We start from the raw sequence: 12,941 nt of genomic DNA, 5'->3' as shown, positions 1-12,941 counted from the left end.
ATGGGTCCCATCCGTCATTCGATTGTTCTTTGTGCTAGCCTTGACACAATTCGGAGCCACACAATACACCATAGTGAATGAAACACTTTACTTCCAGGTGTGCATAATTAATTAAGGCCCTCCTGCTTTTATGATTGCATGACATGTACAGATAACCTGATCTACATCACAACTTTTGCTGAACCCGCCGCCTGGCTCTAACAAGCCAGTTGCTAGCCTGATCAGGTAATCAAGTTGTCAAACACATAATTGGCTATATCTTCAAAATGGATGGAGCCAATTGCATTTGGTTTTCTGTATTGTATAAAGTGTTAGGTACACTTTTGAAATCGTCTTACAGCAGAAAATGGCAAAAACCTTGATATATGGCCTTTAAGACCTAATATGCGCGTCTGCTTGGCGCATATGCTGAACGATTCGATACGCAAACGTGGGATACGAGTTATTTCAGCGGCACAGTTGCCAAGACGTGCTCAAGTGCAACAAGTGGTAGCGTAAATTCTTGTCTTTTTACAACTAGAGTTCGATGACTGATGTTTCGTATCTTCTGTTTGCAGAGTGATAATATTTACATCATCGATTTGGAAGACCACTGTTATTGCTGGGTTGGTTCTGGGGCCTCCATAGACGAGCGGAGAAACGGATTAACTTATGCGTCAGTAAGTATATGTAGTTTGTGAGAACCTCAAAGAGGACGTTTTCCTGCCCTCGATTAGTATCGTTGAAGGTATGCGCAGATCGTTAGAAAAATATGTTAAATTTGAAAACTTACAATTGCGTAAATATATACTCCGAAATGTAAGCTGGGTAAATATACAAAAACTCTAAATACCAAGTTTCAGCAAATGTGCATGCGTGATAACTGCAGTAGGGCATTGGGCATAACTGCATTTTTATTTTACCGACCCACAAGTTATTACAAACGACGTAAGCAGAGTGTTTTTCAATCAGGGCAAAATATTTAGTTCTCAGTTGAACTGGATGGAAAGGAAATCGCAATTATTTTTATGTTAGAGCAATAAACCACCTTTGGAAATCAACAGAATACCTCGTTTCGTAGCGAGATACATATTGTCTAGTCGCCATAAGATGAAGAAGAAGAAGAGTATGGATCAAAATGATTCATCTCCTTGGTGAGGATGATTTTATGAACGTTATAGATGATTTCGGAGTGAATATTTCGTTCATACACTATGAACTTCATCAGTTTAACTGACATGGTTGACCAAGGTCGCCGAGTGGCGTCAGCAGACCTCGAGAGTTGTCTGGTCTGCGCTAGACTTGAGCTGTATACAAAAAATTATTTGAATTTCTGATACATGGTCACAGTCACCAGCATGGATGTTTTTTTTTCCAATATCTTAGCTTCAGTTCAGTACCCGAAATGATATGGCCTCCGGGGTAAAATTGACCGTTCACGGCTGGAAGTTGATTCACGGGCCAAAAAGATCCAAAATGACCCCCAAGACTTCAGATCCCCTAAACTTGAAAGTATCATGGTCGACCCACAACGAAAATTGTATGGTGTGAAGAACTACCGTCCAGTAGTCCTCCGAGTGTTACCTTCATCGGAGGGTCTAGTTGAGGAAAATGTTTGAGTTGCTACATGTACAGATGTCGGCAAATTAACTGGTTGCATAAGCATTTCTGGTGTGTACATACACGTGTGTGATTGTTTCAAAATATGGGCATGCTTCATCAGATGTATTCAAACCTAATCTTCGGTTGTTGTTTTTTATTCGTTTCAGAATTATCTCAACAAAACTGACCACCCCTATAACCCGATATCTGTCGTATCAGAAGGAAAGGAAGATCAGGCATTCAAAGAAAGCTTTTAATTGATGCACTTGCATCTTTATCGTAAAGTGAACAAGATCTAGTAACCATATAATAAAGCCTAACTAATAAAGTATAACTTACTTGTTACATGTACTTTTAGCCGTGATAATGTTTTTTTTAAACATTTATCAAGTTCGGTTGAATTGACTGTGCTTAAGTAATTGTTTGCCTGCACACATACGGTGACGGCTATAACTTGCGATTTTTGTACCTCAACATTACCAAAAAATAGAGCTGATAATCACTAACTTTTATATGTTATCGCTTTCTTTACCCTGCATTAATTCCAAATATGTTACATAGCGAGAGAAGAAGACAGGTCTGTTTTAACACTAGAATTCAAGCGGAACGAACTCACTGAAATCTGTCAACAAACGCAGATGGTCACTGCTGTTGTCTAGTGTCAGACACGGTTCTAATAGTCAACCACAAATTATGCAGTTTAGGGAAATACTGGAACTGGGGTGAGGTCAAAGATTTGGAAATATTTTCATATTATTTTCATCTTGCAACCAACAATTGGGTGGCTTCAGTCATATACTCTTCGTGTAATCTCGTGTTGTTTTTATGCGGGCAGAAAATGTCACAGTGATATGTCTACCGATTTCTGATGTAAACATGTTCGAAAGAAGTGGATAGGTATTGCATATATTAGAATCTTGTGATCATATTATATATACATGTAACATTAGAACGTTACATTTTTTGCAGACTTGTTAAATGTGATGTGACAACTACGATGTTTTAGATGCACTAGGACCCCACTCGCTTACCATGTTAGCTCCTTAAAGGCATATCACCGTGACAAACATATAACATAATAAGCAACAAGCATTGATAGGTATATAATTACTCTCTATTGAAAGCTCTGTGTGTGCGTGTCACAGTTAAAGAAAATATCATGAGGGAAGAACAACGCAGTATTACCGCAAACGGTTCTCGTTCCGTTCCCCGTTATCGGATACTATCATGGTTATTTATTCATGACATCATGGATTAGAGAAATTAGTTTCGCATTCCCGACCGAGATCCAGCAGTGACTGGCGATTTCAAAGGTTTTCCGTGTTTTGACCGACTGTTTATCACGCTATCTCGACTTATCAAAAAGAAAACTGTATCTGGTCATATTATGGTCAATGTTAAAAAGGTCATTTATCGCCGAATGTCTCTTAACAAAATTGCCATTATTTGTTCGCGATGGAGCCAACGGGTTCCAAGGCCTGATTCACGGTATCCGCTTTCAAAGACGGGAAGACCACCTGATGCCCTCAAAGTGATGTCGTCATGAACAAAAAGTTGTCATTCTCGGCGGAACAGTATTTGTGCCGCAATTTATTCACGAGTCTGGCAAATCCATGAATACGTTCCCATATATGTTCACAGTAAATGATCGGGGTAGACGTTACCTTATTACAGTAGTTTAGAAGAAGTGTTCAACCCATTCATCCTTATTAGCACTGAGCTTATGGTGTCGTAAACCTTATTGATCGTTTTGAATGGTTGTTCGTGCTATTACAGGTTCACGTGACCTTAACCCAATCTTTATTATTACATGTGACATATTTATTCTCATATGTACCTAGGGTTTCATCCTATGTTTATGTGGTGTTACATGCACTCCTGCTCTTCCTCTACTTTGTTAATAAAAGTATTTCATATTTCCTGGCCTAAACGATCCCATAATCAATATCGTGTTGTCTTCGTCATTCTCGGTATCTTTAACAAAAATCAATTACCCTGGAGAAATTCGAAGTGCAAGTGTTTGGGAATAGCAAGGAGAGAAATATTGAAACCTGGAATTTGGAAGAAAAAGGTTCAGCATCAATATCGACAAACAATTTGAAGTGGTTTTTTTTTTCAAATCGGGCAAGAACCGAAATAACCTGTTGGCGTTGCCAAATTCTGAAGCTAAAAGTAATTTGGTCAACCCGTCTTTGGAAGATACTTTTGTCTATTTTGCCAAGAGGTAATTTCTTAAGGTCGCTTTGAAACTGAAAATGGCACGAATGGTGCAAAAATACGCCCTTGTGCCAATTTTTTTTACATAAAAAGAAGCACTGGAAAGTACACATGCCATTCGTAACAATGAATTCGTGACATAAAGGATTAGACGATAAAAATCAGGTCCAGAGGTCCCAAGTTCTAACCCACAACGAGACCAGCTCGATCCGTTACCGGTCTCGTCAAGGAACCGTTTTTTGTGCCTTCAACGACTGTGTTGGGATTCGGAAAGTGTCAGCAAGTCTCTGTCAACTATGGTTACCACAGCGCTAGCAGATGACTGTAACAAATTCGAAAACTCAGGCCGATTCAACGGCGAATAACTCCTGTTTTATGGCACTCGACATGGATTTTTTTTGGTACATGTAGATATTTCTAGATAATAAATTTAACACATCTGTTATAGGTTTGTATAGGTGAGGCTCTCCTGAATAAATAGAGAAAACTGTGTTTTTACAGTCCTACAACCTCCTTGATATAACTCCGCCAGGGGGTCACTACGCCAGCCTCCGGGAATTTCACAACAAGATTCTTGGTGACATACGGTCACTTGAAAATATGGATGTATCAATAGAACAATGTGCAACCTTTATAGTTCCTGTCATTGAAAGAAAATTACCAAAATTTCTGCGCGAGAAAATCGGTACCGCCGGTCAAGGAGACCGTTTCCAGGTTAAAAAATTCATGGATCGATTCACTGAGGAATTAGAGAATATAAGCGAAAGAATGGATACACCAACGACAGCAACGCAGCAGAGGAATAATTCTCACGCAGGAAATAACAGGATCTCCGTGGAATCGTTCGTGAGTGTGCCGAATACTACTTATACTAAACCACCGCCGCAAAACTACAACCGACCAAAAGTGTGCCCTTTCTGTGCAGGACCGCATAACCCTTTCGAGTGCAAACTACCAGCGCATGAAAAGTTCATTGCCGTGCGTCAACATAAACTTTGCTCCAACTGCCTCGGACCGCATTTCTACCGGGAATGTCAAAATCTAAAAAGATGCCGCACATGCGACCGGTTTCATCACACCAGTCTGCATGATTATTTCGCCAATTCATCCAGAATAAACCCGCCTCGAAATAATTCTCAACAACACGCAACTAGTGGCTGTGCCATTGCGCCACAAAGTCATTGTACCGTTACCGTTAGAAAGGAACAACCGCCAATCGCAAACCCACTGGATACCGAAAATACACATGCCATCCCAAGTGAGACTCAAAACCAGGAAAAGTCTAAACCCAAAGAACAGGAAATGGATATCATCCTACTCGAAACCGGGAAAGTCAAACTCCTAAATGACGACAAAGAAACCATCGCCGGTGTCCTCATCGATAGAGGAAGTATGGTAACTTACATCAGCAAGGAAGCCGCTACAAGGTTAGGATTGAAACCCCACCGTAAAAGACCGCTAAATGTGAATGGATTCGCCGGACACGTCACCAAACGCATCTATGACGCAGCCTACGTCAACGTTAAAACAAATGACGGAATTCAAACCATCGAGGCCCTCATATCAAACGATGAAATCGTGAAACCCATCACTCAGATAGGCTGGGACGCCTGCCAGGAGTATAATTATATTGCTGGGCTTGATTTAGCCAATGATTTCTCAGATAGGGCCCTGACTATCGATTTAATGTTAGGAGTTGATTTCGCATTCGAATTCCTCGAAAACCGCATGGTAAAAGGAGACGGGCCGACTGTCCAGTTCAGTAATATAGGATGCTTCGTCTCTGGACCGCTGAGGCCAAAAATGACACCCACCATTATCACCACTGCTTCAAGTGAAGCTACACCTCATAAGGTAGCGATCCAGGATAACGAACTTGCCTTTTTAGAATCATACCTACAAGCCAATGCCTTGCATACCAGTGACGTCACCGACACGGAATACGACCAAAAGTTCAAAGACGAATACCTGAGCAAAATACAATACAAGGATAGCCGATATTACGTGCCCCTGCCATGGAGGACAGACCATCCTGAGCTGCCCAACAATCTGGAAACCTGCAAATCGAGAATAAAACAAGTCATGGGAAGATTGCGTAAGTTAGATTTAATTGATGCCTACGTCAATGTCATGCGTGAAAACATAGAGAAAGACTTTGTGTCTGAAATCTCCCATGAGTCTACAGCTGACACCGAAGGTTACTACGTCCCTCACTTCCCAGTCCTACGAGACAGTGAGACCACACCCGTCAGGATCGTGTTTGATGCAAGCAGCGGATCTCCATCTCTGAACGACTGCCTGTACGAAGGACCAAACATGCTGCAGGATTTGAATGAATTGCTGATGCGCTTTCGTGTTGCCAAAATAGGACTCACCGCCGACATCGCCCGCGCATTTCTATCCGTACGACTGATGGAATGCGACCGAAAGTACGTGAAATTTCTTTGGTATAAGGATAATGACGTCACAAAGGAAATTGTACCATACGCCTGTAACACGATAATATTCGGCAATGTATCAAGCCCCTTTGCCCTTGCCATTACGCTACAAAAGCATCTCGCCGCCCATGCTGATTCTCCTGTGGCTAAAGATATGCAAAATAAACTGTATGTGGACAATCTCTTAACTGGAGTGGACACTGATGAAGAAGGATTAGCATACTATCATGAATCACGTGGATTGTTAAATGCCGCCGCCATGCATCTCCGTCAATGGGGCTCAAACTCAGAAAAGCTTACCAACCAGATTCAAGCAGACGGATTACAAACTAAGTCAAATGACGTCGGAGTCCTCGGTCTCAAATGGGCCACCAAATCGGATAAACTGTTCATTGCAAAAAAGGAGTTACCATTGCCACAGGCACTTACAAAGCGGATCGCAACTTCACTAACCGCTTCCGTTTTCGACCCACTGGGGTTAATAGCACCAATGACTGTTCCCGCCAAAGCATTTGTAAATAAACTCTGGAAGCAAAATAGCAATTGGGATGAAAACTTGTCATCACAGGACCAAGAACAATGGATAAAGATAGCCGAAAACCTCAGACAGGTGAATGATGTGAAACTACCACGTTGGCTAGGTGCCAACACCAAAAAACCACTTGAAATCATTATATTCTGTGACGCATGTCCAACCACCGCACTTGGATGCGTCGCCTACGCTAAACAGGATACCACTATCGCGCTGTTAGGATCCAAAAACAAAGTCATATCCAGCAAAAACGCACACCAAACAGTACCAAAACTTGAACTGATGGCCATGGTGATGGGAGTTGAATTCGGCGACACCCTGCGTAAAATCTACGCAAAGGACTACCCAGCGATTGAAATTACCTACACCACAGACTCTGAAATCGCCCTCTACTGGTTGAAGTCAGGAAAGAAACTCAAACCCTTCGTACAGAATCGTGTAAACATCATCCGGGAGAAATCCAACCCCAACTCATGGTATCACGTGGCAACAGATGAAAATTCCGCCGATATCCTGTCCCGAGGTGCTACACATGAAGAATTACAGAGATCGTCATGGATCACAGGACCTAAATGGTTAACCCAGCCAAGGCATACATGGCCCCTCAAGAATATACAGGACAAACCTGAAATCGCGATAACCCTTGCCGCAGGAGTAGAAATGGCAAATGTTTTTCAACCAGCCAGTCAAAACATAAACATAAGCAATGTCATAGATATCAACAGGTTTAGCTCATTGCAGAAACTTCTCCGAGTCACCGCGCTTGTGACACGCGCCTTCAGGTCAGGACCAATCAACCGTAGCATGCTTACTGCAGAGGATGTAAACAAAGCCGAGAAATTATGGATATCACATATCCAAACCACAGCATATGCAGACGTACTGACCTACTTCCAATGCCTCCACTCCGGGAGGGCTACCAGGTTTCCTAAACGCCAAGCCATCATTAACCAGCTCGGACTATTCATAGATAAATCGAACATTATCCGCTGCGGGGGGAGAATCTCCGCCGCTGATGTGGCACCGGACCGCAAATATCCGATTCTACTGCCCCACCGATCCTACCTGACAACATTGGTCATTCAAAACGCTCATCATACCATGGTTCACTATGGTGTTGGCTCAACCATGGCACACCTTCGTAACAAATACTGGATTACGTCCATGCGGGCGTCAGTGAAGAAAGTCATTGGACGCTGCGTCATCTGCAAGAAAGTAGCAGGCCGGCCATACCTCACACCCGTCGCACCACCACTACCAGAATTTCGAATAAACGATCTAACCGCCTTCAAATCTACAGCAGTGGACTTTACATCGCATCTCTACGTGCGAGTCAATAACACCACTCAGAAAGTGTATGTCTGCCTCTTCACTTGTTGCACGACACGCGGTGTACACTTAGAAATCACTCCGGATCTTACAGTGGAATCTTTCATCAGATCTTTCAGACGATTCACGTCAACACATTCCACACCAAGCCTCATATATTGCGACAATGCTAAAACTTTCACAGGAGCCGATGCAGAACTCAAACGCTTATACAACATTGTTAGCAGTGACCGCTTCAAAAATCACCTCACCGACAAAGGAATATATTTCAAATATGCGCCTGTACAAGCAAGTTGGTTCGCCGGTGTTCACGAGAGACTAATTGGTGTAACCAAATTAGCACTTAAGAAAACTCTAAACAAATCACTAGTCTCGATTGACGAATTCCAGACCCTGATTAAGGAAATCCAGGCTACCATAAACAACAGACCACTTACATATCTATCAGCGGATCCGAAGGAACTGAAGGCCATCACGCCAAATAACCTCATCTACGGACATGATGTCACATTGTTGCCAAATGAAGACATGCAGAATGAATCATTTGATCCAACATACGCCGGTCGCGATAAGCTTGAAAAAATAGCACACAAACGCGCTCAACTCCTAGAAACGTTCCGAACACGCTTCTACGATGAATACCTCGCGAGATTGCGGCAACAGCATCAATATGAACTCAGAAAGCAAAACGCAAAAAGTGACGTCATAAAACTCGGCGACGTAGTGCTAGTACACGACAAGGACACGCCCAGAAGAAAATGGAAACTCGGAATAATCATGGAACTGCACCCAGGAATCGATGGATTGACTCGGTCAGCACTAGTGCGCACCGCAACTGGAAAATCAAACCGCGCGATTGGAAAATTGTACCCGCTAGAGCTAAATGTTGACGAATTAATCGAGCAGACCGCATCTGAAAAAACTGTTTTGAACAGAAATGAAACGAGTCGCCCTAAAAGGTCAACCGCGGACCTTACTAGGCTGAGGATCAGGGAGAATCTAGACTATTACGAACAGTAAACCTTAACCGAAACTCTCCAGCACACTATGGATTACCGAACGCCAGATACATGGACAAATGGACTAATGGGGTAGCAAGTAGACCAGGTCTTGACCCGTCTACTAAGGAAATATAAGGTGTCTCCTTCCCCTAGCCAACCTACGGGCCACCCTATGAGCAGGGGTGCAGTACCCGTTTTAGCTTCCCTCCGTCGGGGTTACGACGCCTGTCGTCCATGAGAAAAGACAAATAGACATTATTCAAAAGAATAGACATTGAACTTTTTATGATCAGCAACATCGACACGAAATGGATTATCAGTTCTGGCATCATCTTTTCATCATTTTGTATTTGAAGGTTCTTCACTTATTGTGTATTAGTCATAGAGTTATGTTTAGCAACATTGTACACGCGCAACTTTAATTGGAATGCAGGTGCATAGTTTGTTTAGATTACATTTAGTACCGTTAGGGTAAATTGAGGATTCATTGTTGACAACCTGTCACTCGGGACTGGCCCACTTTATGCACGCGTATTTCCGGAAACTTGAGGTCAAGTGACCGGCTCACTGGATGTAAACACAACTTAGATCTCGCTCGGCCGGGAGTGTCAGATATTACATATGGTACCACCCAGAGCTTCGTTGCCAGAATCTACATCTGTTTTAGATTAACCCGGGGCCACGGGTAGCGCTAGATTAGGACTTTCTCACGTTCGCAGTTTGCTTTGATGTCTGTAATATGCCACATTTGTGGGAAAATAAAGATATGATGATTCAGTTGTTAGTATGAAACCATCGTGTTTAGTTCGCCATCAGATCTGCGATCGCTGCAACTCCCATTTAGTAAATGTGTAGGAATCATCTTGCCATTTAAGACAAGTTTATTAAAGTAACTAAGATATATAAAGATACAGGTCACGTGATGATTAGTAAGCTATATAAGGTATATGGTTAGTATGGTTAGTATAACGAGTAATAGGTAATATCATAACATCCCCCTTACGGAGAGGAAGCAAAGCAACACAAAATAGTTAACTGCAAATCCAAGAGTCAATTACAAACATCAAAAACTCATATCGCACGAGACGCTGAATAAAGATTAATCCAAATAGTCTGCAAGTAAATCACCTTGTTATGTCTGAATGAAAATAACTATGAACTGAACTAAGGTCACGCTAATACTAAAACATAAACATTTAAAAGTTATATAAGAACCACACGCATTTTCCGAAACCTAAACACAAGAGATTAGAGGCTGGTCTGCTCTAATTAATCAGTCTATTCACATCTGTTGAGTTGAGTAACTTTAGCATAAGTTGAACTCATGACCATATCTATCCGGTGGTCTGACAAGACGACCTGACCTTGTTGTAACTAACTGCGGGGTGTCAGGCGTAGTGTTTATGAGGAGTTCATTCTCACGAGATTCTAGTCTTTCATTAAAGATTGTTGCGTCAGAGTCTACATCTTCAATTTCCTGTTCCAGGTCATTTTCCTGGATACTGCCCCTGGGCACCTGGCGGAGGTGTCTACGGTTACGTCGCAAAGTGTTATTCCTTGTTCTGACCAGATATGATCTCGGATCAGATGTCTGCTGTTCCACAATTCCTGGGGATCCCTGTTTATCCGGAGAGGTTATGATAACATTATCGCCGGGGTTTAGGGGTTTGAGTGCTCTAGACTTCCCATCAAAGAATGCCTTTGCCGTATCCCGTCGCGTTTGTATCTGCTGCTGAACTTTGACTGCATCCGCTGGTAGGAGTTGTGAAGTTGCCGTTGGCAACCTCGTGCGCAGGTTTCTACCCATAAGCAACTTGGCAGGCGATGCCATGTCTGCTTCACGTGGTGTACTCCTGTATGCTAAAAGTCCTAGATACGGGTCTTCTCCTGTGGAGAAGCTTCTCTTGAGAATTTTCTTGACGGTCTGCACAGCTTTTTCAACTAGTCCATTTGATTGTGGGAATCTTGGTGATGATGTCACCAGCTTAAATTCCCATGCTTTTGCGAAAGCTTGAAAGTTCCGGCTAACTAGATTAGAACCATTGTCTGTGAAGAATTCGTCAGGTATTCCATGGCGCGCAAATATAGATTTACAATGTTTGATTATGGTTTCACTTGTAGTGTCATCAAGCAGTGCTATCTCGAAATAGCCTGAGTACGCATCAACTATCACTAAGTAGTCTTTCCCATAGACCACACATAGATCACTAGATATGTTTTGCCACGGCCTTTGCGGTATGGGATGCGACATGAGCGGTTCCTTTTGCTGTTTATTGCAATGTTTCTGACATGTTGTGCATTTTGAGACCATTTCAGCGATTTGACTATTTAGTCCTGGCCAATATATGACCTCCCGCGCACGTCTTCGACACATTTCTATTCCTAGATGTCCCTCATGCACTTTTTGCAGCGAGTGCGACTTTCATGCGAGTTGCGAGTTGCGAGTTACATCTGCGAGTTGCGAGTTGGATTTACCACAATTTGCTAATTTCAGCAGGCAACTAAGTTAGACATTCCTAGAACCAATCAATGACACTGGTAATGAACGACTGGTAATCAATGGTCAAAAAATGTTGAACTAGCCCAACTTGCAGAAAAGAAAACCCCCATGGTTATTCTTTTCTGCGAGTTGCCTGGCTGAAATTGCCAAATCATGGTAAATTCTCTTGAATTTGGTCATGTTTGGCCACACTGGTAGGATGCCTCATATCAGAGATGCCCTCTCTCATTTCAAGTGTCATTTATTGGGTCTAGAAATGGCTAACTAGCCCAACTCGCAGAAAAGAAAAACCCCAGGGTAATTCTTTTCTGCGAGTTGCCAGTTGAAATTGGCAATTTATGGTAAATTCTCTTGAATTTGGCCATGTTTGGCCACACTGATTTTTTTTTTTTTTTTTAATTAATAATGATTTATTGGACACATAATACAAAACATAACACAAATATACAAACTTACATAAAAATGTGCCCAAAAGGAGGGCCACAAAGGTGTAAAACCTGTGCAAGTGGACTCCAATAATTACAGGGAAACCTGTGCCGATGGTAAAGTCACATGCTTTAATATATACATTATGCCGATCTGCAGTTAGGACACCGGCAGAAACTGACCAGTGTGCAAGGATTATTGCAATCCACAGTTGCAACCTTATTCAAATAAAAAATATTCAATAGGCTGCCTCATATCAGAGATGCCCTCACTCATTTCAAGTGTCATTTATTGGGTCTAGAAATGGCTAACTAGCCCAACTCGCAGAAAAGAAAACCCCCAGGGTAATTCTTTTCTGCGAGTTGCCAGTTGAAATTGGCAATTTATGGTAAATTCTCTTGAATTTGGCCATGTTTGGCCACACTGATAGGCTGCCTCATATCAGAGATGCCCTCACTCATTTCAAGTGTCATTTATTGGGTCTAGAAATGGCTAACTAGCCCAACTCGCAGAAAAGAAAACCCCCAGGGTAATTCTTTTCTGCGAGTTGCCAGTTGAAATTGGCAATTTATGGTAAATTCTCTTGAATTTGGCTATGTTTGGCCACACTGATAGGCTGTCTCATATCAGAGATGCTTTCTGTTATTTCCAGTCTCATTTATTTGGTCTAGAAATGTTGCGCTAGTTTAACTCGCAGAAAAGAAAACCCCCGGGGTAATTCTTTTCTGCGAGTTGCCTGCTGAAATTGGCAATTTATGGTAAATTCTCTTGAATTTGGCCATGTTTGGCCACACTGGTAGGATGCCTCATATTAGAGATGCCCTCTTTCATTCCCAGTACCATTCAATGGGCAAAACATGTCGAAATAGCCCAACTCGCAGAAAAGAAAATCCACAGGGGTAATTCTTTTCTGCGAG

The 12,941-nt window shown here is 42.3% G+C and overlaps 2 protein-coding genes across 2 annotated transcripts; one reads left to right on the top strand and one right to left on the bottom strand.

Annotated features, from left to right (window-relative positions):
• The first annotated feature begins 4,566 nt into the window (after window positions 1-4,566).
• LOC135492984 (uncharacterized) lies at window positions 4,567-9,117 on the top strand. The gene has a single exon (XM_064779733.1). It carries the CDS (start codon window positions 4,567-4,569, stop codon window positions 9,115-9,117), a length of 4,551 nt encoding a protein of 1,516 aa, XP_064635803.1.
• Window positions 9,118-10,404: 1,287 nt separating this feature from the next.
• LOC135492983 (uncharacterized protein K02A2.6-like) lies at window positions 10,405-11,349 on the bottom strand. Its single transcript, XM_064779732.1, has one exon. The coding sequence runs from the start codon at window positions 11,347-11,349 to the stop codon at window positions 10,405-10,407; it is 945 nt and encodes a 314-aa protein (XP_064635802.1).
• Window positions 11,350-12,941: the final 1,592 nt, after the last annotated feature.

This window comes from Lineus longissimus, chromosome 8 (assembly GCF_910592395.1).
Source record: "Lineus longissimus chromosome 8, tnLinLong1.2, whole genome shotgun sequence".
In the NCBI taxonomy this organism is placed as follows: Eukaryota; Metazoa; Nemertea; class Pilidiophora; order Heteronemertea; family Lineidae; genus Lineus; species Lineus longissimus.
This window is presented reverse-complemented; position numbering and strand designations above follow the sequence as displayed.

What these genes read in the sequence shown, in the direction of transcription:
- LOC135492984 (XM_064779733.1), top strand. Translation starts at nt 4,567, where the DNA reads ATGGATACACCAACGACAGCAACGCAGCAGAGGAATAATTCTCACGCA.
- LOC135492983 (XM_064779732.1), bottom strand. Translation starts at nt 11,349, where the DNA reads ATGTCGCATCCCATACCGCAAAGGCCGTGGCAAAACATATCTAGTGAT.